The sequence below is a fragment of the Cebus imitator genome, unplaced genomic scaffold (assembly GCF_001604975.1).
Source record: "Cebus imitator isolate Cc_AM_T3 unplaced genomic scaffold, Cebus_imitator-1.0 Scaffold40, whole genome shotgun sequence".
In the NCBI taxonomy this organism is placed as follows: Eukaryota; Metazoa; Chordata; class Mammalia; order Primates; family Cebidae; genus Cebus; species Cebus imitator.
Window position 1 is genome coordinate 3323374 of NW_016107355.1, and position 24651 is coordinate 3348024.

Here is a 24651-nt window from a genome sequence, read left to right on the forward strand (position 1 = left end):
TATCGAATGTTTTTACAGTTTGCTTGACAATATAGAAAACAGTGGCACTTAGCACAATGTAATAATATTTTATCAATGTCTTTTGCATTTTTTGTTTGGTGTAAATAATGGTATCAGTTAAAAATGATGGTGTAACTAATGGTATAGAAAAGTGATATGCTACACTCAGTACCATTCTCTTTCTCTGTGACTACATTTTCTTCTAAATATATCTTTATGTTAATTGCCCTCTTAGCTGAGGACTAAAGCAATAAATATGATTTTTAAATTATTGATTAATAAGCTAACATTAGATTTTGGAAACCTGTTCCATGCCTTATGTCACCAATTTAAAAATGAAACCTCAAGTTTAAGTATAAATTAAGGATAGCCAGTTCTCCATACAGAAAAGTTTAAAATGAAGATAATGCTTATTAACAAGAATACAGTTATTAAATTATTAAAAAGATCTTATAACCAAGTTTTCTGACAAAGTAGAAATCAAAGGCAATCATTTTGATATATAATACACAATTCAATATTTCTTTATGATACAAAATTGTATAAAGCACACATTATTTGACCAGCTTATTATAATTCAGCATTGGAAATTTTGCTATTCCAACCTCCTTATTGTATCTATTTTAATTAACCATCATACACAAAAGATGAAGGTGTATACCAGTCTTTCATATGACATATTTTTTACAAAATATTTCACATAGAAACAATTTTATGCCCAATTTTTGGTATTTTAAAGGAATAATTTTTGATGAATATCCATATCTACCTATATGTTTACATATAACTTTTAAATGGCATACATATATAAAACTGTATATTTTCAATTTTAGTACGATTTGATAATACATTTTTTGTGTTGAATAAAATAAGTAAATTAGTATATGAAGTATTCACTTATGCCCTTATCAAGATCACCAGAGACTCTGCTAGTTCCTGATGATACAGTTTTTGAACAAAAAGTCAGAACTTGGCTCTCTTGGAACAAAGATTAATTGAGTGTCAATAGTAAATAAATATTTAAACTAGTAGCTCTACTCACAATGTTTTAGGTTTTATGCAGAAAGAACACAGAGTTCTACAAAAGTGCACTGATATTGATGGATCAATACCAATATGGTGGTGAGAATGATCCACTTAATATTAAAGTGGTATAAAGAAGCATAGAAAGGAAAAGTATAAAGGAAGGACTCTTAAATGAGAAATCATGTAAGATGAGACCTATATGATGAATGGAAATTAGACAAAGAAACTGGGCATGTTGGTAGAAAGGTGAGATAACGTCAGAGGAAAATATCATTAGAATATCTTGAAGTTCAGGAATTTTTACAATAAGTAGGGCAACAGGCAGGGCTGAGTTGTGGACACGACACTGAAAAGTACAGCGTGCATATGGGGAGAAGGAGAGATGCTGATCTTTGGCTTCTAAGTTTGTCATTGCTTAGCTCCAGTGCTCAGGAGCATGCCAGAGCAGAAATATCTCTTTGAGGAGAAAAATATATCTGTGGCTGACTCAGAATCAGGGCATGAAAAGGAGAGCAATGTTAAGGTCATAATCAGCACAGCATTCTTTCCCTCAGATTTGTGTCTGCTCTGGGGTCTTCTAGACTTCCCTGTTGCTGCTGAAAAGTCAGAATCAAATCTAATTCCTAATCCATTTTGTATGATAGAGCACTTTATTTTTCTTTCCGGTAGCTTGTAGAAAATTCTTTTTGTCTTCAATATTTTAAAATTTTACAGTGCGTCATGGTATGTGTCTATTCTAATTCATTTTACTGGGCACTGGGTGAAGTCTCTCAAGTTGGCAATTCATGTCCTTCAGTTCTGGGAAATATTTTAATAATTTTATTAATTATTTCCTACCATCTGTTTTCCTTCCCTCTCCATCTGGACCTTCTATTATTTGGACTTTGGAATTTTGTAAGTGGTGTCAATGATTTTTTACATTTTTTTCTCCTATCTGTTATGTCATTGGTTTTTATAAAGTTTCTTTCTGTTTTTATTTCATAGATTGGCTATTATCTGATTTATCTGAGGATATGTTACAAGTTTTGTTCTGTTTGACTTTTACAGTATTTTTCTCCCTGCATTGATTCATTTCAATTGTTTAAATCTGTTTGTTTATTTTAGACTTATCTTCCATGTTCGAGGGTTTACTCGCATGCTCAGTTAATGCTGGCTTTTTGTTCTTGATTAGGAAAAGGACATCAGAAATCTGACTTAGAATTTCTGAGCACTGAGTAAAGTTTTTGAAACATCAAATTTCCTCTGAGTCACCTGGGTGAATCATTTTTAGGGAACTCCCAATTTTACATTAAAAAAATTCTTCAAAGAAGAGTCTGAATAATCTGCCTGATGGCTAAGATTATGGCTTTCAACATTCCTGTGGGGTCTGGTATGGAATGCACTGTGATAGAGGGCTGATTTTTATGGCATTCAGTTTCCAGTATGCTTCAGATTCCATACAGTTTAGCTGTGTCCTGAAAGAATAAACCTCCAGATTTCTACCAGGGTTGCATAATGGAGGGTATCTGGCAATTTACTGACTTCACAATAACTTTTAACAGGTCTTTATATTTCAGTAACGCTGTCATTTTCATTTCCTGTGATACTTGATATTGCTAATTTATCTTAGGAAACTGTGCATAAATAAGGTTTGCAGCTTTACTAACCAGAAAGTTGGGATTCAGCTTGCTCAGTGCCACCAAGTCAGTTCCCACTTATCTATAGTCTTACAAGATTCCACTATTTTGTTGTTGTTTTCTCCAGTTCTCTCCATCCATGTAGAGGTATTTTAAAATATTTTTTAGTGGTCTCAAAGGATTTAAGAAGATAGTAAAATAATGTTGATATCTTCAATGTACCATAGTAAATTAGGAGTTCACTTAAGAGGTAAACATATGTATGGTAGCATATACACATATATACACACACTTAGATTATATAAATTATATATATGTGTAGATATATGCAAAAGAGCTTTCATTGTTTTCTTAATTCCTACAACTCCCTAAATTCACAACTCTCTGTTCCATTGAGGGAAGCTCTGTGTCGGGTAAAATAGTGGATCTCATCTTATTGCAGTCTCTGACTCCTGGGTTCAAGCGATTCTCATGCCTAAGCCTTTTGAATAGCTGGGATTACAGGCCTAAACCACCAGGCCTGGCTAATTTTTGTATTTTTCTTAGAGTTGGGGTTTCACCACATTGGTCAAGTCTGTCTCAAACTCTTGACCTCAGGTGATACTCCTGCCTTAGCCTCCCAAAGTGCTGGGATTATAGGCATCAGTTACCACACCCAGCCTGGTTTTACTTTTAATAAAAGGAATATGACAAGGTCTTCAACTCTATGTATTTTCATTCTATCCATTTCTCATAAAACAATTTTGTGAAGGATGTGTAGATTCATCCTTCCATTGGAAACACAGAGAGGCCAAGGAAGAACATCTGTTATTTAGTCAGAATGGGTAAAAGTTGAATGTAGGAACCGTGCTAGAGAACAAAAAACACTCTTAGAAGCAATGGAGACATGTGCAAGGGAGGAGGACAAATTTGATATCCACCAGCTTTAATAAAAAAGTCTTTATATCCTCTAGAGGAGTTCCATGAACAGTCCTGCCAAGATGTCTAATCTTTAATTACCTCTGTCCGGTGTTTAAAGAGATCTTTGTCTAAGTAACGCTAGGTATTAATCAAACTTTTTATAATGAAAGTGCATTCAAGGACCACTAACTTCCTTAGATCTATGAGGACAGTAGTCAGTAAGAAGATGGAGATGAAGCAGTCTTTTCAGAAAGAGATCACAAGTGGTTAACCTTTTTGGACACCCATTGTTGAGGATTCCGCATCACTGTTGTTGTGTTCCTAACACAGAGAATAAGTTGGTAATAAATATCCTCTTGGAAGCAAAAATAATAGGAATTACTGGTACCCCAAATTTTCTCTCGCTACTGCCTTGGAATCTCATCCTTCTGTTTACTGACCCCTTATAACTGCCCTGCAACACAAGAGGTCCTGTGCCAAATAGAATCATTAACTAGGAACTGGAGCAGTTCTTGCTTTCTTTACTCTACAAGTTAATATTATACAGTGAGCACACAAAATTGCCTAACATCAATGAACTGTAGTTAGGAGATTCAAAAGTAGATTGGTGGTCATAGTTTTCTTAAAGTTACATTATATCATCAGTATGCACAATAATTGAACCACCTAGGTTTCAGTAGAGTTTTTGGCCTAACCTGATAACTTATCATTTTAAATATTGTTTCAATAATTATTAAATAGCACAAAAACCACTGTTTATAACTTCTTTCCAGACTGCCTACTTCTTTGGCTGTTTTTTAGAATGAAATAAATAGAAATCATTTGACCCAGTAATCCCATTACTGGGCATATACCCAAAGAACTATAAATCATTCTACTGTAAAAACACATGCACACGTATGTTTATTGCAGCCCTGTATACAATAGCAAAGACCTGGAACCAACCTAAATGCCCATCAATGATAGACTGGACAAAGAAAATGTGGTACATAAACACCATGGAATACTACACAGCCATAAAAAACAATGAGTTCACGTCCTTTGTAGGGACTTGGATGAATCTGGAAGCCATCATTCTCAGCGAACTGACACAAGAGTAGAAAACCAAACACCGCATGTTCTCACTCATAGGTGGGTGGTGAACAATGAGAACACATGGACTCAGGGAGAGGAGCATCACACACTGGGGGCAGTTGAGGGGGTAGAGGAGAGACAGCAGGGGCTAGGGAGGGAGGGGAGAGTGGGGAGAGATAACATGGGGAGAAATGCCAGATACAGTATGCACCTAAAGTAAAATAAAATAAAATAACAATAACAATAACAGCAGCATGGCATTGATGTTAATAGCAGACACTGAGGTGCTGATACACTATTTTATAGTCTGTCATAATGTCTGACATAGCGGTCATAATGTCTGACAGAGACTATTTTAAGGGATTTGCATACATTGATTTATAAGTCTATGAAGTCAGTGTTCTATTAATATCTCCATTTTACAAATGAGAAAACTAAAGAAAAAGAAAGCAAAAAAATCACAAAATTCTAAAATTACACAGCTAGTTACTGTTGGAAACAAGTTTCAAACTCAGGCAACAGAAGGTCAGATCCAATGCTCTTAAACACTACTGATCATATGAGGTTTTTAAAAAGTTACGTGTGAGTTATTTCATGACTGAGGGCAGTCCAAATTTCTTGATAAACTATTTAAAAGTCCAGTTGCTATACTTTCCACTCTTCTTTCTATAAATCCTTTCTGCTCTTCTATCACATTCACTAATGTTCACCTGTAATTTTATATACAGTGATGTCAAATTAAGATTCCCTGATTTTCTACTGTGCTCAAGTTTTGCATTTCCAATTGTCTATGATAAATATATTCTATATTGTCTGCCAGAGCTATAAACATTAATAGGAACAAAACACAGGCAGAATAAGGTAATGGTTCATAGCTCAAAGAAGCATAAGTTTGAAGCCTGGCTCCATCACTTACTATGCTTAAGCTAGGATATAATAAGAAACTATTTGGAACTAATTTCTTTTTTATTTGTAATGCAAGAAAGAAATAGCATTTAAGATTGCTACAAAGATCAAATGAGGCAAAATGCTTAGGTTAGTACACAAAAATGATAGTTATTAGTATTAGAAGAGACACTTGTTTGCGAGATATGTTCTCTTACTCTCTCTACTTCAATGCTACCACTTAAAGAGCCAACTGCATAGAAAAAGTGATTTCAGTGCTGTTTTTAATGTCAGGAAACATTACAAATAAATAGTAATTCAAAAAATCAGCTAAGAAGAGATATAGTAAGTTTTGCTAGGTTTCCTTTATTGGGACAACTGTACAGATTGGCTTATCAATTTGGGTATTATCAGTCTGAAACCATTTGTAAGGGTAATATAAAAATGCTAGAAAAATTGAGAGTTAGGGGAAAAAGATTATTGTTTTTCCATATTCCTGTGTTTTTGTTTTCTAGCCAATTTCCACCTTCAAAATCCTAATTTTTTTTTTTTTTTTAAGACAGAGTCATGCTCTGTTGTCAGGCTGGAGTGCAGTGGCACAATCTCAGCTCACTGCAGACTTCACCTCCCTGGTTCAAGCAATTCTCCTGCCTAAGCTTCCCAAGTAGTAGGGACTACAGGCGCATGTCACCAGGCCCAGCTAATTTTTGTATTTTTAGTAGAGACGAGGTTTCACCATGTTGGCCAGGATGGTCTCGATGTCTTGACCTCGTGATCTGCCCGCCTCAGCCTCCCAAAGTGCTGGGATTACAGGCATAAGCCACCACCGCTCCCGCCCCCTCCCAGCCCCTAATTATTTTTTTAAAAAATAATGATCAAATCTGAGTTCTATTAGGAAACTTTATTTATTTCTCTCAAAATAGATGTTTTTTCTTCGACAAAAATTTATATTGTCCTGTGTCTCTCTTGTGACAACTTTTTAACTTACGAAATATTTATGTTTTAAATATCGCACATTATTACTAAAGTATAAGACTCTTCAGAACCTTAGCACATGACATGTGTCTTAGTATCCTTTCCAGTGCTTAGGTGATTGTCTGTAGAGACTTTTATAATCTCAACATGAGCCAGAAAAGAGAAGGTGGGTGGAGGAAAGAAACAAAGACAGTCACCATGGTTGATGTACCATGAAACAGCAATCCAATGGGCTCCTGTGACTGGCATCTGAAAAGCATAATCAGAGAAAACCGGCAAAAAGCAGCGGTATTCCAATACGTTGGCAGGGTAGGGAGAGTGAGGTGCTAGGCTACGTCACACTTTCCTCTAAATAGACACCTAATCTGCCATGCGTGTCAGCCAACAACGTAAAATGGACAATAAAATAACAATATTACTATCTAAGCAATTTACACAGGATATAGAAGCAAGTGTAGAGAAGATTATCATATGCAAACTAAAATATTTATGAAAAGATAATTTCTTGATGTATTGTATTGTTTAGCTTTGTTTATTTTATAACATGTAGAGAATTTATCAGTATCTTGAATGTGACCAAAAGCTAGTAATGGGAAGAACAAACATTTAGAAGTCATGCTCGCTTCAGCACCACATATAGTAAAATTGGAACAATACAGAGAACATTAGCATGGCCCCTAACAACAACAACAACAACAAACATTTAGAAGTCTAGGAGAAGTTTCAAATAACCAATACCTTTAATGAAATAATATTTTAAAATAACTGGGAAACTTTTAGCTTTGAATAAGCAATGAGTTTAAAATATTAATTTTATTTTGTGAGTAAAGATTCCAAATATGCAAAAGTCGTAAATACGGAACAACTTGAGCAATCATATTGGCTCATCAGAAAAGTATAAAATAATAAACTGACATAGTTCAAAAACAAAAGCTATAGAGCTATAGGATATAAATAAATAAGACACAAAGATGGAGAAATCATAGTGGTCCATAGGCTACATGAAATTTTTAAAATACAAACACGTGTATTTACATAAATGTGTATGTGTGTATTTTTATATTCATATTCCAATAGGATAGCCACTATTATTAGTTTTAAGACATTTAACTTATATATATGCAATTTTCAGACATGAGGAGGGCAGATAAGTATCAACTTATGAATAAAAATATGATAAACAATATCTAACAAATGACTAAAGATCTTGGCAATTTAAAATTTAAAAATAGTCTCTTGTTATGGGTGGAAAGAATAATTTCTTATTTTTATATATTAGAGAACCATCACAACAGTTCTCTAATGCTTCAGTTGAAAAGAATGTGTTGGACTTAATCCTTTTACTGTAAGTGACAGTAAAATACTAAAAAAAACTGCCAGGCAAGAATTTGAAAAACTATACTTTGTTTATCCAACTTGAACACTGTTTTTCATACCTAGTCTTCAATGCATTTTTTTTAGTTTCTTCTGTTTTTTATCCATTCAAATACTTCCAGTACACTTGACAATGAGAACTGTTACTCTAAATAGTCTCATAATCCTGCTTCTCTACTATCATACTTAAACTGATTGAGTTTTGCTGAAAAATAGCATTGTAACTTGGCACACTGGTACAATTGAAGATGTTCGGACTATACCATTGTGAGTGATGGCAGCTTGTCCATAGCCCATTATTTATCTTCTTTGTACTAAAAATGACTATTGTAGAATGTTGTTGCTTTTAACAAATGGCTCGTCTTCCACAAGAGAGAGAAATTTACCTCCTACTGCAAAGAAAACATACAAGATGGAGATTGAAAACATGTACTTTTAATCAGTCAGACCTATCTGACTTTAAGGCTCAAACCTGGCACCCACTTTCTTAGCAATCCAAAACTTAAAATTTCTGACCACCAGTTTATTCATTTGAAAATGTCAAAATAAGATTTCCATATTGGTATATTATTAAATTAAATAGTACATGTAGACCACATAAAATGCTCATTAAGCTATAATATCACAATGTTATTACTGTACAATATTGAATCTCCACTTCTCACAATGCTGTTGACAAGACTGTCTTTATTTATAACCACTCTTAACGCCTTTCCTTTTGTGCAAAACTACCCTCTTTGTCTCTTCTCTTTCCGACTCATACTATATTGCTCCATAAATTGATTGCTTATTGCTGTTCTTGTTTCACTCACACTATTTTCACGTAGACCAAGGTAGTGGCTTCCTGACTCCTGTTGTTTCTTTTCTATCCTACATAGAGTCCTTAAAACTATTAAAGTCCAGCTTCTACTGTCCCACGGACACATCCTAAACACATTGTGCAAGGCTGTTATCATCCTCTCTCTAATTCTCTAACATCTTCAACAACATAATCATTATCTCTCCCCTTCGGCAGCATTAGATCAACCTGCTCAGATATTTATACTTTTGCATAAAATAACCTTCATGCATCTGTTTTCCACATGCCTAACTTCTATGTAGTGCCAGACTTTTCTTCTTTAGAATGCTTTCTGGGACTCCTACTAGACAGAGCTAAGTGCCCTTCTTTTGTCATGGTGGCATAATATTTTTGAGTTAGTATGATATTATTTCCCCCTAGCCTTTGTCTAATTCATGCAGCAGATTGACTGTGTGTCTTTTGCTCCAGGAAAGGAGCAAAAGACACAGAAGCACATGGAAATTTGAAAAAGCTTGCAATTATTCTAAACACCTAAGCTAGGGGAAATGAAAGAATTCAAGGGATAAACAATGTTTTTGGAGAAATTAGTTATGAAATGGATTTAAACCACATCTGTTTGAGCAGAGAGGTAGGGAGTTGAAGGAAATGAGTTTATAAGCATAGACAGAGTGCCATCCATTCTAATTTTTTTTTAACTATCCAAGGAACTTGAGTGATCATGTGACTAGCAACCAGAATTATATCAGTGATGAGATCTGTGATCTGAACCTGAAGACATTGTGTTTACTTCTTATGCTTTGCTATTTAGGAAATGCTACTAACATTGGTGTAGTCCTTAAAAGAGAAAAAAACTTTAAAAATGACTGACACAATCTTTTTAAACTACATGGAGGAAGAGTGCTTAACATACGGTAATAAATTGATTCTTAGAAAATAAAGTTCTCACCAATGCAAAGGTTTGTTGAAGAAATTAATGAATTAATCGGTACTTTAAGTCAACCACAGAGGGGCTTGGAGAGGAAAAAACTGTTAATCATTAACACTGTTTAGATTTATGACAAAGCTAAGAATTTTGTTTTGCTGGAGCTGGCTTATATTAGTTTATGGGAGCAACCTGCCATGTCTCTTCTTAAATTCAGGCTTAGTGATGTCTTATTTGTAGCTTCAAATCAGACCCTGTGGGAGTATTTTAAAACACAGAAACCAGAGAATGCTACAAACAGTCCCTTTTGTTACACACTGATCACTACATCACTGATTATGACTCGGCCAGAAAACTCTGGAAGTTAAAAGGATCTTTCCCCAAAACTGATGTTAAGGCAACTGTTATAAATATAGCTTTAAAAAAAACCTGACATTGTTTATAATGCATTAGTTATGAAGAAAATGAGAAGTAAAAATAACCAACCACACATCAAGAAGTATAAATTTGAGTGGAAAATGAGACATCATTTAGTCTAGTTCTCTGTAGAAATTCTGTCTTTTTCACTTTTTCCTTACTGGATGTCAGAGAGACTCAGAGAAGCCATACCCGGGACTCACTCTCACCCCTGCTTTAATCAGAATGGTGACACTTTGTATTATTTTATATATTGCACTTTTGAACTAGATTTTTTTCTAAGCTATAATTTCCAAGTTTAAGCTATGTACACACACACACACACACACACACACACACACCATGCACGCACCTACCCACATCTTCTAGAGTAGTATTTAAGATTGTGATTGGGTGTATTGTTCCAGTAATTAAGTTAGTTCACTGGCAACATTTAAAGTCACTTCCAGTTATTTACATTCTACAAAAAAATTCATAAAAATAAATATTACTCAATTGAAAATCCCAGCTTGCTTTTTGGATACTGACAAACTGATTCTAAAGTTTATATGGCAAAGAAAATGTTTTAGACAATCTGACAGAATACTGAAGAAGAACACAATCAGGCATAGTGAAGCTGCAATAGTAGCTTTAAAGATGTGTGCTTTAAGACTGTATGGCACTGGAGAAAGGAAAGACAAAAAAAGAGTGATGGAACAGAATAGAGAGCCCGGAAACGGACCCACACAATTAGAGTTAACTGATGGCTAACAAATAGGCAAAGGTAATTAAATTAAGAAAGGATATTCTTGACGACAAATGATGCTGAAATACTGGATATCCATAAGAAGAGAGAGAGAGAGAGAGAGAAAATAAATCTAGTCACAGACTTTACATAATTCAAAAAAGTTAATTCAACTTGAGTGACAAATCTAAATGAAATATGCAAAACTATAAAACTCCTAGAAGATCTCTTTGGAGGACATCCAGAAGGCTGAGTTTGGAGATGAGTTGTACTTAATTATAATTAAAAATTTCTCTGTAAAATCACTGTCATGAGATTGAGAAAACATTGTACAGATTGAAGGAAAATATTTGCAAAGTCACATCTGATAACAGACTGGTACACAAAATATACAAATTCTTAAATCTTCGCAATAAAAATGGGTAAATACTAAAACTAACACCTCACTGAAGATGATTTGAAAATGATAAACATATGAAAATACACCCAATCAATATTATGTTATTATCATGGAATTGCAAATTAAAACTTCAAAATACCACAACTACCTAATTGAATGGTAAAAATTCAAAACGTTGCAGAGACCAACTACTGATGAGGATGTAGAGCAGCAAAAAACTCTCATTCATTCCTTGTGGGAATGCAAAATAGTACAGTCACTTTGGAAGACAGTTTGGTAGTTTCTTATAAAACTAAATATGCCCTCGCCATCTGATCTATAATAACAATAGTACATTTTGGGATTTACCCAAATGAACAGAAACTCTATGTCTTACACAAAGACTTGTACATAAATTTTTATACCAACTCACTTTATTTACAATGCCAGGATGAGAAGCAACTAAGATGAATGGATGAATAAACCATGGTAATCCATACAATGGGATATTTTTCAGCAGTTAAGAGAAATGAGCTATGAAGCCAGACATAGATATGGAAGTATCTTAAATGCATATCATTAAATGAAATAAGTCAATGATAAAAGCCTACATATTGTATAATTCCAACTTTATAATATTCTAGAAAAGGCAATATTTTTATAGAGTCATTAAAAATATAAATGATTACCAAGGGTTCAGGGTAACAGAGGGAGAGATTGAGTTGAACTCATAATGATCTGGAAAAATTGATTCATGGATTTTAATGATGTACCACACTAGTGCAGGGTGTTAATGGTGGGGAAGGTTGTGTGTTTGTGTAGGAAGGGAATATATGGGAACTCTGCATTTTCAATTCGGTTTGGTTGTAAATATTGTATTGCTCTAAAAAACAGCCTCTTAATTTAAAAGAGTAAATATGAATGTACTACACTTTATCATAAAGAAAAAATTAATTTTTTAAAAGAAATTAAATGCATTTTTGCATTTTAGAAAATCAAATTTTTCTTTATGAAAATAATAGTTTTAATGACTAACATTTACTTTTTAAATTAATAGACTATTTGCTTTCAGTTTTACTCTAAAAGAGGAAAAAATAAAGCATATTGTAAAAAGGTAATTTACTAGAGTTGATTTTAAAGATAAAACTTAAAAAAATTCTTTTTCTAGCAGTCATTTATTTTTATAATTATAACAGAAATTACTATATCTTTTTTTAAATTATATTAACCATATTGCTGGACTGACTCTAATAATAAGCATTATAATCTGAAGCATGGCTGGACACATCTACTCTTCTATTACAATGTTTGATCTTCACTTAAAACTTTTTAATATGCTGTTTAATTTTTTAAATCATTGCATAAAATGCCTTTTATATTTGAGAATAATCTATCTTCTATTTTAAATTTGAATAAGAACTAAGACTTTTTCAAGTGTTAGGTTTAGTCCAAAGCCTGAAATATTTTAAGTCTCCCAGTTGATTTAGCATATGCCTTTCCTCTCATTATATAGATTTATATAAAATAAAATACTATTTTATCTTAATTGATTTATTTTCTTATTTATTATCTAAATCAACATGGTTTATAGAGGAGAGTGGCAGCTAACTATTGACCAAAAAAAAAAAAATTACTCTTTTCTGAATGTCACTCAATTTACTGAATTAAAATACTTTAGAACAAATATTTTGTTTCTAATAATCACAAGTCTTAGTTATCCAAAAGGAGACTTTAAATATCATAAATTCACATATGAACTGTGTGTCTTTCTGTCTCTATATCTACCAATCTATTTATAATATTAAAGTAGTTCTAAGGGAAACAGTGAAATTTATTTGGCTTCTAACCTACTTATCATCTAAATAAGTCCTTTCGCTTTTAGTCAAAGTGTATAATGATAAGTACTATTCTAATTTTTCAGTGGGATGGATATATTAAGATAAGAGAAATCATTCCTTACAGATGGAACTTAGAAAAAAAATTAATAATTAAAAAAACCTTTGTAGAATTTGTTATCAAGATTACACGTTGAGGTTAGAAAGAGTGTTGAGATTGCATCACACTCTGTTCTGCTTCAGAATTATCACACTTCAGTTGAGAACCTCAAGAAATAACTGTTGCCATATTAGGTACTGATATTAAATTACTTAACTTCTTGAAATGACACATCAAAAATTATATCCCCTAGTAAACATTCATTAACATAAAACAGAAACTATAATTTGGATGAATGCAAATTACCTGGATCCCTGGCTTTTATCTACTTATTATTTTCATACTGGACTCTTCTAAAAACAAACAAAACAAAACAAAAAACACCTTGGATTGCAGAATTATATGAAGAAGCTTGCAGAAGTAATGGATTGTCTAAAATAAGATAGAAAAGAAGGGTTCAAACTCACTGAACTATAGAGTACGTGACTGTTGAAAAGGATTGTCCTTCAATAGAGCACACTGAGCAAACTTTTAGTGAGGCAGCCTTGTTTTGACCAACTTCACAAAGTAGCAGCAGGAAACACACATCCCAATCATTACAGGTCATGAAAAGATCATACTGTGCTCAGTCTTCTGTGGGCATTCCAGTATTTACTTGAACTGCCCCTTGCCATGAAGTTTGTGAGGTTTGAATGGATTTTGTTAGAATTTACAGTGTGCAACAGGAAATTGTATTTTTTATTTAATAGAGAGTCTCACAGTGTTTCCATTTGTGGGTAGTAAAACATCATCAAAATATTATACTTCATTCTAAATCAAAATACTTACTTTAATAATATAATTTTGAACTTTTTCTTCTTTCCTTTTTTCTTTTTGCAGCTGAAAGTAATTCTTACACAGTGAATGCCCATAAAAATTTTAAAAGTATACTTTGGGAACACACGTGCCACAACACTCCCCTAAATGCATTTCCAAAGCCTATCACACTAAGAGCTGTAGAGGGCAGTTATTTATTTAATTCAGTGATTTTAAGTCAATATGTTCTATGTTACAAATCTGTATAAATGATAATTCTTAATAACAGTAATAAATACATTTGTTAAGCAGATATTTTATGCCTGGCATTTTTGATGCATAATTCAACTTAATATTCTTAACAATCACATGGTATTATTATTACTATAATTATTATTATCATTTTATATATTCATGGAAGTAATAGTTACTGAGTTCCTACTATGTTCTAGTTAAATGGGAAAACTGAAGCTCAGTGATTTTAACTAACTTGTCTAAAAATTATACTTGAATAGAGGATTTTGAGTTTAAAACCCAACTTGGTGCAAATATTAGGTTGTTGCAAAAATACTTGTGGTTTTGCCATTACTTTCAATAGCAAAAATTGCAAGTATTTTTGCACCATATAGCATGAATCAAAAAGGAATTCAAAGTCTTAGAAGAGTAATTTAGAAAATCAAAGTCAAAATTATTTTGCATTTTGTATAGCTGAGGCTATTTAAAATATGTAAATATGATTTAAATTAGAAAAATATGTGATTGTTCAAGGCAGGTGAACTATAAGTATTAGACATTATAAAGAAAACTTACTAAATATACTCACCATACATTAGCTTTCATTAGAACTGTGTTTTGCTGAGCATTATTAAATTAAAGGATTATTTGGATGAGATCAAATCCAAAGATTAATTGCCGGTTACCTCTTATTTTATCACTATAACATAAGGCCCAAAGGGATTGCAGCCTGGTTGAGGTCACACAGGAGTGTAATGGAAAAGCAAAGACTCAAATGCTGTTCTATGACCAAAATCTGTTGTTCTTTTTAACAAACAATTGTGAATATAATACTTATAGTTTATATTTTAACATAAAACATTTTTACGAGATAATGAACACCTCAAATAACTTGACACTTTAAATACAACAATAAATTAATATTCCACAATAATATTTAGAGGTAGCTAACTCCAAAATCTGGTTCTTCCCTTACTCTTTCATCATTGTTTTAAATCCAGCATCTGTCTCTATTCCATGCCCTGTATATCCTCTTTTCAGCCATCTGAACTCCTAACCCATTCTTTAAACACAACCTCAATTATTTGTATTACATGGTACACTGTTTGTGAGGTCTCACATGATCTCAATCTCCTTTGTGCCCCTAAATGTGCCCCTAAATCTTAGCCTCTCTAATTAAGCATGTTCAAGTCCTATCCTGTGCTCTTTGTAAGCCACTTAAAGACTTAAGTGTCAATGATTGTTCTTTTTATGTATACTATACCAACCAACATACCACCTTGCTCATAAAAACAACTGTATTTTATTAAAGTTATTTCAATTTAGATCCACTCTGTATTAGTTGATATGTTAGATACACATGTAGACAAGAAAATAAATATATTTTTAAGATAATTTCATTCCTTATTGAGAATCTGAAAATATCATCTTTAGAATACCAAAGAATTATTTTGCTTTATTGCTTGGTATCTTTAACCTTTTAATATTTTATCTCTTTTTAAATATGAAGAATTTTTGTAATGCTCTAAAGCAATAAAAATTATAAAATCTGAACTTGTTAAATATATAATCCTTTTTTGGGAACAAATGCTATTTTATCAAGCTATAAGCTACCAGGATATAAGTTCTTGATTAAAATTCATTTAGTGTATCTGACTGAATGTACTTAGAAGAAATCTTTGACACGTTGATCAGATTAAATTGATTTAATCTCAGCTGAAACTTAAGTTCGGCATTAGTCATGGATAATTACTGTTAGGAAGGGTACGTTCTAGCTATTCATTTACATAATATGAGCTTTCTTTGGATTGCATATGAATTAATTAAATTTCCTTTAATCGTAGCAGCTACATGCAACACGCAGCTTCTAGCTAGTGTAAAATAGTTCATTAACTTCTCCAAAATGGAAAATATCCTAATACAAATCCCTGAAGTAGAGTACAGGCTTTAAGAGAAAGGGTTTAAGAGAAAATATGGGAAATATTGTGGCCAACCTATATTTACTAGATATGACACATTGTTATGGAGTATTCCCCTAAAAATTGGGAAATTGCACTGATTCAGAAAGCTACATCAACTTGTGTCTAAAATGTAAAATGATCAAACTCTTAAAACATTAACTCATTCTTCAATACTAAAATAAACAAAACACTCTCTTGAAAAATATTAACTCATTATTTGGTAGTGAAAAATGTAAGAAATAAATTATACAAAATACAACTATATGAGTCAAATTTCTTTATTATAATGGCAGCCCCATATGGACTCTATAAACATTAAATCAACAATTTGCTTAATTAAATACTGGTATAAGGGTGGGAAAATATTTTTCGATTTTGAAATCAGTATTTTTCTACTTTATATTAGTATTTTTCTACCTTATTTTATAGTAATAATTGATGTACTTTTGGACTTTCTTTTCACACATTATTTTTTTTTTAAGTTTAGATAAATTTAACATAGTTTATTTGCACAAGGAACAATTCAGGAATCTGGCAGCACTCAGGACCAGAAGAGATTCAGAAAGCTCCACCTAGCAATGAGCTATTACAGGCCAAACACAGAAGCAAAGTAAATAAATGACCTGCTTGGCTACCACAAGGCTACTATGTTATTTGAGCATGGTGGGATGAAGCATTTGTCTTTTTTGGGAGCGGTCTGATAAATTGACTGCATGTGATTGGCTGAAACCTGGTTATCTGCTACAAAATATATTTTTAAAATCAGTTTTGACTTATTTACATACTAGTAAGTTAGGGTACAGTTTCTTAGGAATTCAAAATAGAGACACAGCATTAAGCTAATAGACTCCTGCTCATTTAGCATACTGAACATTAGAAAGCAATCATGTAAAAATAGCAAAACTTGCCCAATACATATCAACTTAGCTAATCAACTATGTTCATGGTTTTTTTTTTCATTTCTTTTCCTAGTATCTTCCAAATAATTGCATTATTTTATATGGTTTTCATTATAGCATTAACATATTTTTTCACCTAAGAGCATTTCATAATTATTCACCTAGTCTTTCTTTTAGTATTTTATATTTTAATAATAAATTCAGATTTCAGCGAGTCAATGCCCTAAAGTTTGATCCTGGAAGCAACAATATCACCATCACCTGGGAACTTGTTAGAAATATAAATCTTGGATTATACTCCTGATCTACTGAATCAGAAACTCCGGGGCGAGGTGGAGAAAACATCTGTATATTAACAACTTCTCTGGGCCATTCTAAGCATGCCAAAATTCCAGAACTACTGCATTACATAAATTTTCCAAAAATTTTTTTTTGCTATTAATTTTATTTTAATTTCAGGGGTACATGTTCAGCTTTGTTACATAAGTAAATGTGTGTCATGGGAGGTAATTATGCAGATGATTTTATCACACAGGTATTTATTAAAATATTTCAGTGAGTTATCAATATTTAAAATAACACTGGAGCTACACTGGAAATATCTTTTCAGTAAAATATTTTTCCATTTATTTGTTTTAAATTTCTTGGAATACTTCATCCAGAATTAAAATATTTTATCAAAGAGTGAAATAGTTTGACATTCTTTACAAGTAGATTTGTTCTAATTTTTACTGCTATCAGAAAATATAAATTGGTTTTTTAAAAATATGCCATTGGTAGTGTTGATCTTTTTGTGTAATTTTAATTGTGTAAATTTAAATTCCATGTAGAAATCCATGCACAAATATGAAAATAAAATTAACGTATGAGTTTCCTTTAAAAAAACAAAATTGATTACTTAAATACATTCACATATTTATGACCTTATGAAAACCGGTTTTTGAAGAGTTGATAATAATAATTAATAACTCTTACATGAAGTTTTATGTGTGGCAATTGCAGCCCTTTAATCTTGATAAAACTTTTAGGATACACTATTGTTATCCCTATTTTACAGATGAGGAAACCGAGTTACATCTGAGTTACAGATGTATTAGGTAGTCACCTGGGTCCCTGAAGCTTGCAACTAGGATTCAAACTCTGGATCAAAGTTCACGTTCTTAATTAGTATGATAGAAACAGCTGAAAATATTAATATATACTAAGTACTCAAAAAATTACTATAACTTATGCTTGTAACCTTTCAAATATTTACTTTCTTTTTTGCAATACATAAGTGTCATTGATGTTAAATATACATACACATGCATGTGTGCGTACATATCTATGTGTATGTATGTGCATAAATATATTCAATTTACTGCTATTTTTTATTTTCCAGAATTCTTAAAGCTTAACCTGTCTAGAAAAACAAAAAGAATCGAAGTTGTTAATTTCAGCCTTAGTATAAGACTGGTGAATCTACTTAAAGTTTTCTGCTGCAAATCGAGTGTATTAGACTAAAAAGAAAATATAGTTCTTCATGATTTGTTGATTTAGTCATGAGATGCATCAGTGATTGTCAGGTGGCAAAGGTCAAAACAAGAAAGGACCATATATCAAAAAGCTTTTGAGAGACAGTTATTTTTCACTTCTGTCTCCTCACATTCTCCTCACCTTTTCTTCCTTGTATACATACATTTACTTTCTCCTATCTACCATTCTGTTACTGTAAAAGTTAAAATTTATGAAACATCTATCATGTGCCAAGGATGTGCTTTCTGTGGATTATGACAAGTAATGGTTTGAACAACTCTAGAGATGTTCCATACTATTATTCCCATATTACAGATGGGACAGCTTGGCACAGGGAAGGAATTTATCCAAAACATAAAGCTAGTAAGTGGTCAAGCCAGGATTTGGTCTCAGGCAGTTTAGCTTTACAGTCCTTGTCATTAAGCACTGCACTCCTCTGGGGAGGAAGAAGACAGCTCAAGGAGAGGAGAGGAAGAGGGAAAGAATATTGAAAGCATTTTGAGAAAGTTCATGTGTAGTTATTTATATAAGCATCTCCACCACTGAAAATTGAGCCCTGAATACACTATACTATAATTTTCTTAGCACACTTATTGTTCTGTTCTCTGAAATGCACTTATTATTTGGGCAAATGAGCAAAATAATTTTCAACTTTATTTTGATTCTTCAGGATTTATGATTCAGGATGGCCCTTTTGGATCTTGTGAAAACAAGTACTGTGGTTTGGGAAGACACTGTGTCATCAGCAGAGAGACAGGGCAAGCGGAATGTGCCTGCATGGACCTTTGCAAACGTCACTACAAACCTGTGTGTGGATCTGATGGAGAATTTTATGAAAACCACTGTGAAGTGCACAGAGCTGCTTGCCTGAAAAAACAGAAGATTACCATTGTTCACAATGAAGACTGCTTCTTTAAAGGTAAATGCAGGGTGAACTTTGAGTGTCACCTCACTCTATTTCTTTTCTTTCTCAACTAGTGCCTTTAAGATTAAACTCTAGCAATTTTAAATCAGCAAGTGTCTAAAAAAGAAAAGAAAAATGAAATAGCTTAAGTACTCCATTAAGTAGCAGTGTGTGGAAAGTTACATGAAAACAATTGATATTCAGTTATGAGAATAAAGCTGGCCAAAATATGACTCAAAATTTAATATAGCTTCCAGCATTGCACCATATGGCTTCCCAATCATGGATTATCTTAGGGACATAGGGTGGCCAATTCAGTCTACAGGCCAAATTTACCCAGTAAAAAAGCACCTGGAGTGGAATTGAGGGACTAGTGAATGCCAAGCCATGCTGCGATAACATTTCATTACTTCCTGATTAAAAACGATGGTTTCAGTTTGCACCACATAATTCAAATTATATGAAACCGGTAATTGCCCACTGAAATAAATTACTAGACGAACTCATGCTAAATCTCGTTAGTAAATCAGAGGTAACAATAATTAAAAAAATTTTTAAGTATTGGTATTTACTATCATGCATTTGAAAATCATTTATTTATAAAAAAGTACTGAATTCGTAATTCATTATTTTCACATGCTATATAAATAAATCATTGAACATTGAACAGTTTTAACATCATTCATTTATTATATATTTATTTGTTGTTTACTTGTTCATGCTGTTGGAAATACTTTTCTTGTTGATACTCATGACTCAGTCTGAAATTCTGGAGTGAAATATATAGAACTTCCATCAATGATTCATCTGATTTCTAATCTTCAGTCAATGCCAAGTCCCACTTTCTCAGAATGTTTCTGAAATGTATTTACACTTAAAAATTTGTTTGATATTTTTATTCCTAGCTTAAATTTATAGCTGAAAAATAATTTTATTACACTCCACTCATCTACCTATTAAAGTAAATTGAATATTTAAAAATTATCCTTTTTCAAACTTGCTCTAACACGATATGATTTCCAAAGTGATTTAAAAATGACACGTAGAGCTTTTCAGATGCTGCAAGATGCAATACTCTGTTATTGTTGCTGCAAGAAACCCTTTAACACATTTGAAGTAAAACTAGGATAATTTACTCACATAATGTACGGTGTGCCTCTTATATACATGTACAGAGAATTTTATGACAGTAGATTCCCCTTTTTTAACTGAAAGGATAATATTTACTTTGATTTTTCAAGTTCAGTTTAGTTCCCTTTTTTTTCTGTCATTTTGACATAATATAATACAGTGGAAATTACACTATTGCACTGATACATGACACTATGAAATTATGTACATAATATATATTATGTAACTATTTCAATATTTTAACTTAGCATCGTAGTCTCAGGTTAAGGGTTTGTTCACTTGACTTCCATATGGAAACACATGATAAATATTATGTGGGGGCCTGGTACGGTGGCTCATGCCTATAATCCCAGCAATTTGGGAGGCCGAGGTGGGCAGATCGCCTGAGGTCAGGAGTTCAAGACCAGCTTGGCCAATGTGATGCAACCTTGTCTCTACAAAAATACAAAAATTAGCTGGGCATGATGGCGGGTGCCTGTAATCCCAGCTACTCAGGAGTCTGAGGTGGGAGGATCACATAAACCCAGGAGGCGGAGGTTGCAGTGAGCCAAGATTTCGCCACTGCATTCCAGCCTGAGTGACAGAGCGAGACTCCATCTAAAAAAATAAATAAAAATAAATAAATAAATAAATATCATGTGGGAAAATAGTTTGGTGTATTTAACATTTTGTTTTGTAGCTGCATGCTTAGGCATCATACCATTGGATATCATCATAGGATGGATGAACAACAGATTGATTTTATTATAAAGTAAATATATACAATAATGGTTTGAGGAATTTTTGTTCTTCAGTCTTATACTAAGCACATTTATTAGATCTATTGTTACTTAAAATACTTTCTCATCAAATGTAGTATTAAAATTTTATTTATACTGTCTGGATTATTTACCAAGGGTTAGCATATTTTTCAGATCTCAGAAACTGTGGGTTTTTTGTTTGCTTATGTGCTTAACTTGGCGTTTTGCCTAATATACAAACTCATAAAATGACTTTATTTCATCAAAAAGGAGTAAATAATATTAACCAAAACAATAAATTGCCTGTCTTATTACTGTGCATTGGGCCAAGTTTTGAATGTAAAAGAAGATTCTGTAAAGCTGAGGCCTGATATTGTTGTGATAGTTAAAATTAATTCTGTAATTGTGAACTATATTTTTGTGGAGTTTTAGCAAGTTATATTGCTTGCTACAGTGGCCCAATGGAAGAAGCAAATCAGAATAATAGGTTAAATAACTGCAAAACCTTATATTCATTTAGATGTATTTAAAGAAAAAAAAAGTTAAAAAACATAAAATATATTTGCTACTTTTAGATTTTTAAAAGATGATTGTGAAAACCTTAGAATGGGGGTTAAAAAACTATTGGTAAAATCCAGGTCATGATCTGTTTTCTTTTAGTAAAGTTTTATTGAAACACAGCTACACCCATTGGAAAAGGAGAGTAGAGTAGTTGTAATAGAGATCTTATGGCTTCTAAATGCTAAATATCTTTTTACGTGGATCTTTTCAGAAAAAGCTTGTTAACCCCTGATTTAAATGGTTACTGATACTTTAAAATTCATTTTAAAAATCAGCAGTAGATCTTAACTATTATGCATTTTCTTGACTATCTTGATGAATACAGAGACCTACATATGTGGTAAAATTAAGTAGAACTAAATATATACACAAATGGTGGAAATAAAACCAGAAACCTTAGTAAGACTTGGAGATAGTATTAAAGTCAATATCCTGGTTAGAATATTCTACTATAATATTTTTAAATACTTCCTTTAAGAGAGAAACAGGGTAAAGATATGTGGGATATGTCTGTATTATTTCTGACAAATGCATCTCACAAATAAAATTTTAATTTAATATTGTTGGAAAATTATTGGAAAATATGTAAAAGTTTTTAAAGAACGCAAGATTTGCATTATTCCTTACTGATTTGCATCTAAGGAAAGTCCTGTTTGTTTATATGAGATTTATATTTGGCATTTATGTTCAAACTTATTAAAATAATTCATACGTGTAGAATCAAGTGCACTGATGCATTGTTTTAAAGTTAAAATTAAAATCCATATTAAAACATAAATATCCATGTTTCCATAGAAAATGTTTTTGTATACTTATATCTGTTTATCCTCTTTCTATTACTTGTGCTACATATTGAAATGCCTCTATGGTAATCTCAGCCTTTTTTTTTATTATTGACTTTTAAATGTACATATAAATTTACCAAGAATTTTCTTAGTGACTTATTATTTGTAGAATCATAGATACAATAAACAATATACCTATGAATATAATATTTTTCTAATGCATTCCTATTCACATTTATTTGATCATAAGATAATAGGCTATAATCAGATATAGAATATTATAGCATTTGTTTATTGGCATCAGATACTTTGTTATGATGCTTAGTGTAACATAAAACATTCTGTTTTTATATAATACCTAGCTGTTCATTTTTGTGATGAGGCAGTTCTGCCTTAAAGTAATCTCCCTCACAAAGGACTTTCTAACTACAACAATTCACATCATCCTTTAAAGAAAGCACAATTTCTTCTCACCCTGACATCAGATCATTCCCTCATAGAAATCACCTATACTACTCAGAGCATAGATGTAAACTGGAGCAAGAAAGTCAAGATATAACCTATGCCAAAATGAACAGGGATTTAAACCTTTTATGCGAGTCAATTGAACAGAAACCCTTCTGCTATTTACTGTGCTGAGAATCAAACTGCCATAAAGGCAAATGTTCTGTGCACTTAAATGTGCATCACAAACAATAAGAACTTGAGAAATATGGTTGTCACAGCTATCTGCGTACTATTAGCATGAGATCTGACATTGTTTCCATTTTTGAGACATAATCTGAACAGACTTTTGTATTACGTATTTAAATTGGTTATTTTACCTGACTTTTCTTCTTCCTTATTTTTTTAGAAGGAATTTGTAGAGCTTAGGCTAAAAAACTGGCTGCCAGATATATTTTAAAGTATATTAGTAAATGTCATGTGCTAACCCACACGTATTTTTTAAAACTGGGCACCTCTGTAAAGCTTCTGTTTTCTACCATTTTATACCATTTTAGCAAAAATAGGAATCTGAATAAATATACATACACTAAAAATAATATTCAGATTTTTGTTTGTTTGTTCTGTATTGTTTTTGTCAGTATTAGCCAATTGAAATTGCAGGTTGATGATGAAATTAATAATTTGGACACTAAAAAATGTAAATAAACTTTTTTTGAGGCCAGAACACTGGCACACAGTCTTTCCAGCTCCTCTAAATTCACTTAGCATTCACAACATCAAAACCAATTTTATTAATCCCTTGTTTGATAGAGCGATGTTAAAAATTTTTAATTCGGTGACATGTAACCAAACATATTTGATAGGTTTATCTGCCATTTATAGATACATAGTAGATATATGATAGATGTCTTATATATATATGTATGATAAAACTAATCTAAAAGAGGTGATTCATACTTAGGCAGACTCATCACTCATTTGGAGATTTAGGGATATTAGACATTAGGACTAGTCAACAAATGTTACCAGAGAGTGGGGAGGTAGAGAGAAGGAGGACAAATGGAGAGGAAGAGAAGAAAGGCAGGTAGGGAGAGGGAGAGGGGGATGATATAGGTAAGAGGGAATGCCAGCAGGAGTAGTGCCAATGATAATAATAATAACAAATTGAATATTATTTATTTCAAAACGCTTTCACAAATATTATATTTCTATTATTTTTTGTTTGTTTGTTTGAGATGGAGTTTCACTCTTGTTGCCCAGGCTGGAGTGCAATAGCACCATCTCGGCTCACCACAACCTCCACCTCCTGGGTTCAAGCGATTCTCCTGTCTCAGCCTCCTGAGTAGCTGGGATTACTGTCATGTGCCACCATGCCCGGCTAATTTTGTATTTATTACTAGAGATGGGGTTTTCCATGTTGGCCAGGCTGGTCTCGAACTCCCGACCTCAGGTGATCCAACCAACTCAGCCTCCCAGAGTGACGGGATTACAGGCGTGAGCCACCGTGCCCAGCAATATTATATTATTAATTAATCATTAACAGCCAATATACTATAGTGAAGGCAACAAACTTACGGTTTTAAAAATAGCCTGTCAACATTCTCCCAGTAAGTTAACACTGAACTGGGACAGGAACCAAGGACAGAGCTTCCC

General features: G+C 32.6%; 1 protein-coding gene and 1 non-coding gene across 5 annotated transcripts in view; both read left to right on the top strand.

The window, feature by feature from the left end:
• Positions 1-24651, top strand: part of FSTL5 (follistatin like 5) — an 826955-nt gene that overhangs the window by 237036 nt on the left and 565268 nt on the right. For all 4 annotated transcript variants that reach the window (XM_017525990.2, XM_017525989.2, XM_017525991.2 and 1 more), the window contains one exon: positions 19101-19349. In XM_017525990.2, the coding sequence (XP_017381479.1) occupies positions 19101-19349 (249 nt within the window). The remainder of the gene's footprint in view (positions 1-19100; positions 19350-24651) is intronic.
• On the top strand, positions 7092-7200 carry LOC119470790. Its single transcript, XR_005199754.1, has one exon. It is a non-coding gene; the product is annotated as a U6 spliceosomal RNA (small nuclear RNA).